The sequence below is a fragment of the Arachis hypogaea genome, chromosome 20, assembly GCF_003086295.3.
Source record: "Arachis hypogaea cultivar Tifrunner chromosome 20, arahy.Tifrunner.gnm2.J5K5, whole genome shotgun sequence".
Lineage (NCBI taxonomy): Eukaryota > Viridiplantae > Streptophyta > Magnoliopsida > Fabales > Fabaceae > Arachis > Arachis hypogaea.
In genome coordinates this window covers 138,273,583-138,278,491 of record NC_092055.1, presented here as the reverse complement: position 1 = coordinate 138,278,491, position 4,909 = coordinate 138,273,583, and the positions used below count along the sequence as shown (strand labels likewise).

At 34.1% G+C, this 4,909-nt stretch overlaps 1 protein-coding gene across 3 annotated transcripts; it reads right to left on the bottom strand.

Annotated features, from left to right (window-relative positions):
- Positions 1–1,897: 1,897 nt before the first annotated feature.
- LOC112784030 (NDR1/HIN1-like protein 1) lies at positions 1,898–4,269 on the bottom strand. Of its 3 annotated transcripts, none has more exons than XM_072231555.1 (3): positions 3,827–4,269; positions 3,291–3,657; positions 1,898–2,139 (listed from the first exon to the last, which is right to left on the bottom strand). In XM_072231555.1, exons 1-2 carry the CDS (start codon positions 4,127–4,129, stop codon positions 3,328–3,330), a joined length of 633 nt encoding a protein of 210 aa, XP_072087656.1. In that variant the 5' UTR covers positions 4,130–4,269; the 3' UTR covers positions 1,898–2,139; positions 3,291–3,327. The 3 variants fall into 3 exon arrangements, with proteins under 3 accessions (XP_072087656.1, XP_072087657.1, XP_025682902.1); XM_072231556.1 differs by having other exon boundaries at positions 1,898–2,134; XM_025827117.3 differs by lacking the exon at positions 1,898–2,139 and having other exon boundaries at positions 3,030–3,657.
- Positions 4,270–4,909: the final 640 nt, after the last annotated feature.

The window sequence follows — 4,909 nt, the reverse complement described above, 5'->3', positions numbered from 1 at the left end:
GATTCGATTCATTAACAACACTGCTCTCAATCCTGATTTACTATACACATCAAATTTTCAATAAATACATCTCAGACATCTGTTGCATCATTAGGAACTAATATTACCATCTAAATTGACAACTATAACAACACATTATGTTAAAAGGCATATTTTTACTAATGTTTTCCTTCTCCAAAAAACACTCTCATAACTCTTACTATAAAGTAGTTGACCCATTTTTTCCTTCAAAATCAAATATTTAAACCACAGCATATATTACCAACTATGTCACATTTAGAGATTAAAGCATAATTTCAAACACTAATACGAATGTATCTGCTTATCCAAATCTACACCGTTGCGTTGAACCCAATCATCCTTACTCCTCACATTTCACTGGCACGTTCCCTCTACAACACCGCTGCAGGACCCCATCCTTTCTGAATAAATTAGAATCATTACAACAATTAGCACAATTGGATATATTTAATGTGTCGTACACGTTTTTTCTCATTCCACCAGCCTAACAACATCTATTGCTTCAAATGCGACCCACTTAGTGGCACTGAGTATTTATCCCACCAACTTTGTCTGTCCAGCACTGCACTCGCTATGCCAAAAATCGTTCAATACCAAGCTACATCGACCCAATGAACCCATTCAATCGACATGAACACAGAAGTAGAAGACCCCAAAAGCCACCACGTCGGTAACACCCCCTCTTTGTAAGTTTGTCTACTATTGCTCCAACAATCATATTCTTTAGAAAACACGATTTTTTTTTATTAAGGCATTGGGTAGGGTCACCGAAGACCGACCAAACCCGAAAACAAACCCAAAAAATAACTACGATTTAAAAAAAAAAAACACTTACAGCAGCTACACTCCCTCCTAGTGGAACCTACCTCTCCAATCCTGATGCACATAATCTTACGGCACTCCTTGATTAAATCCAATGTCCTACCATATGCAAACCTTGCTGCTTCAATAGCGGAGGGAGATGACGACGCAAGGAGTCAGCCACTGAAGAGAAGGTCGCCGGGGAGATGAGTCCGCTGCTAGAATATCTTCAAATCGGCTCTTTTTCTTGGGAAGATGCCAGAACTCAGCATAGCAATTACGCTTCTCAACATTGCGTTCCTTTGAGGAACATCTCAGGGGACACCAAAATTACACCTTTTTCTTCAGACACTTTTTTAACCTTCAAATCTTCCATAACGATTGACAATGTCATATACCCAATACAGTACAAATCTGATTAGTTATTACTCTTTTATTTCATTTTTTTTTTCAAACCCATCGTACAGTTTGGACTATAAATTCTCAACCATTAATCAAAAGAAGAAAATTATTCCAAAAAAAAAGCCCATATAAACAAAGCCCATTAGTCAAAAGCTACCAAGTTTATACTAACTCAGCTACCTCACCAAATAAGTTGTATTTGAGAATTACTTTTAGCCGTCTTTTGAGTATCCTTTTATAGTTTTTTTTGTCATTACACAATATTAAACAATAAATTTTTAATTGATTACCTAACTGTACTTGTCATACCAATATATCAGTAAAGCCATTAAAATACATGAAAATTTTCCTATCTTCTGGTGAACAAAAAAAAATTGCAACTTTTTGTAACTTTAAAGATCTGAATGAGCTCAATTAAAATGCAGTAAATTAAACCATAATCCAACTAAGTCATTTAGATACCAATTTTATAACATGTCGTATTCCCATTCATTATAGGCTTCATCTTAGCCTCCCAAAGCGGAGTAAGATCAGATATGGTCACGTGAAAAACAAAGAAAGAAGTTGCTACGACTATGAGACATGAGACGTTTAGTCAATTCTACTAGGGTAACACAGAGAGCATGCATGTGATTGATTATTGCGTCTTGTTAGACAGATAAAAGCAAAGAAAATGAGAGAATATAATATTACATTAATAAGGCCTAATGTATACGGGTTGGGGAGCTGAATTGAGATAATTGATTGCTTGATGAGGTGAGTATAACATGGCTCTATCCTATCACATCACTTGCACATGCCCTATTACAGACTAGTGTTGACAATAAAAGAAGGTTCCTTTAATCTGCCTAACTCCATGACGGTGCTTGCATGTGTTCTGTTGGGTTGTCCACACCAAACTTTTCTTTCGCTACACTATATAAATATTACATTATTAACATTTTTACATTATACACATATACATGAACATGAACATGAGGGGCATGCATCCATTTTTATATAAGCAAGCATGACGTGAGGAAAAGCTTCTTTCTAGTTTCTACCTATCACCGCATTATTATTAGGCAAGTTATTTGAGTGTGACTACAATAAGGACCACGCACTACTATTCGCCACCACCACCATGCCCTTATGCGCAAGAAATGGAGAATTAAACAGAATTAAAATAATAAAAACGTAATATTTTATAATAAATATTTAAATATATACTAAATAATACTAATTAATCATAATTATACCTTAACATGTTCGAACTATTTAAAAAAAATTCACCATGATAATTTCTACAAATTAGAGTCAATCCTACAAAAAGACATTTTTTTCTGTCCAATCACTTGTTTGTTCCGTTCCTTTTCTATTTTTTCCTTTTTAAGTGTAGTTAGTAAAACTCTCAATTCGAATAGAAAGAAAATTTCAAAGCACATATGAAATAAGGAATATGTTTGATTTTGATGGTATATACTTTCACCCTAGTTGGCTGGAATTCGCTAGAATCCAGATGATATTATATAAGTGTTAGTTGGACCTTCAATTTTCATACTATAAATAAATAATAAGTATATACTTTTATTATTGATTAAATAATGAAACAGAGGCCACCGAGAAAACAGACAAAAGAATACACGTACATATTCCAATTCATAAACCAACTAACTAACAAAATAATTAAAAGTGAAACTAAATGATAAAAGAAAAAGAAAAAACAAAGTCCAATAAGCCAAATAAACGCGAATCATCATTTGTATACTGTTGAGATCAGAAGATTAAAGCTAAAGCTAACCACTCCACTATCTATAGATGCATTCTTTTATCGAAATGAAAATAAATTTATTACTGTTTTTATATGGTTTAGCTCAATTACCTTTGTTACAAATTGTAATTTTGCTATCTCGTCCCAATAAGTGCAAATATATTATTCTATAGCAAAATGTACAATTCCAAATACCGCAATAGCAAAGGTATATCCACCGTACCAATACGGAAGATATATTTGGAAAACTACGTACAAGAATACGTATAAAAAGAAAAAAAATTATATTTATAAAGCATTAAATATAGTAATATACCAAGCAACGATCATTCTTCTAACGGCGTTGAGTTGAGTCAAACACCGACTGTGCAGCGCTGAACAAGCTGAAACTTAACGGCGCCGCTATCTCCGAGGGCGATGCCGTTACTGCGGGGTCCGAAAGTGATGAAGGCAGGGCAACGGACATAGATGTGGTAATGGCCGGAGACAAAGGCACCGACCTTCCAACGGACCTTGCCGTCAAGTTTAACGACGACGAGAACGTTGCCGTTGTTCTGATCCTGGCTTAGTCCTTGGAAGTTAAACGGAGCCACCGGAACATTGTTGCCGGAGACAAATGGGGACCAGATGTCAACCTCCTTGTGGCCTTGGTACGACGGAGGAATGGAAGTCCGGAGGGTGATCTGTATATAATAATAAAAATAAATACTAATTAGAATATGAAAAAAAGTCAACTAATAACTTTATTAAATTTTAGTCAACATCTAACCAATAAAAAAAAAAATGAGTAATCTCACACGTTAAATGAAATTTCACACTATTAAAAATATTGATTCATGTGTCTGTTGGTACCTGCTGGCTGCGGTAGGAGATGTAGGCGTCGAGGCGGTCGTAGTAGATTCCGATCTTGTCGTTGGGGTTGCGGGAGGAGAGGGTGACCTGGAAGTTGGAGGTGAGGAAGTTGGCGACGGAGGCGTTGAAGGCGTAGACGGTTACGTCTTGGAGGATGAAGGTGGGTTTTGATGGTTGGAGGATGGCCCAAATGATGAGGATTGTTACGAGGATGATGAAGCAGATGATGACTGTCCACCAGAATATTCTCTTGAAGATCTTCTTCTTCTTGCTCTTGTGGTGCCCGCACTCCTTCACCGACATGCTTGCTTCAAGAACAGATCAGAGCTGTGGGAAAGTGATCGATGAGGAAAATGTGCAAGGTTACGTACTCAACAATATATATACTTCATCATTGGAGTTATTTGGCGGAACCTCGCTATAGTTTGTTTGTATTTATTTTTACGGGAATTTGATATTTAAAAATTATTAAATAATTTAATAAATTTAATTAAATTATTATTTAATAATTTTAAGTTTTAAATTTTACATAAACATAGATTGAGTATTTTTAGGATTATTATCGTTAAAACCTGAAAATTCAGGTGCAGTCAATTTTATGTGAAGTTAATAGTTAAAAATTATTAAATAAAAAATTAGTCATCAAATCATCTAATGATTCTCAATTATCAACTTAGCTGAAGTATTATATAGCTTGTTTATGCTAGTTATATAAGTTTGTTTAACAAATAAGGAAAACTTTCTCCACTCAAATTATTAAGCCAATTTAAAGGTGACATCATGAATACTTCACACATGTGCCACCATCGTAATTATTATTTCACGTCTTTTGCCTTATTTAATTTCTAAGTTAATTCATTTAATAAAATGCATCATATGTTATTATAATTTCTTTACTCGAGCAACTAAATACTACAACTATACATCCTCAGTTGAAACCTCCTATATTAACTATTGATCAAAGCTAGTTTATATACTAAGCCACCAAGTTATGATCAAAAATAGTATTTATATATTAAAATTAATTATTAAAATTAGTTATATATAAACATATATTATTTAATTTTTTTTAATATATATGTT

What these genes read in the sequence shown, in the direction of transcription:
- LOC112784030 (XM_072231555.1), bottom strand. Translation starts at nt 4,129, where the DNA reads ATGTCGGTGAAGGAGTGCGGGCACCACAAGAGCAAGAAGAAGAAGATC. An exon ending in TCTCCTACCGCAGCCAGCAG is followed by an intron (nt 3,658 to 3,826) that starts GTACCAACAGAC and finishes TATTATATACAG; the next exon opens with ATCACCCTCCGGACTTCCAT.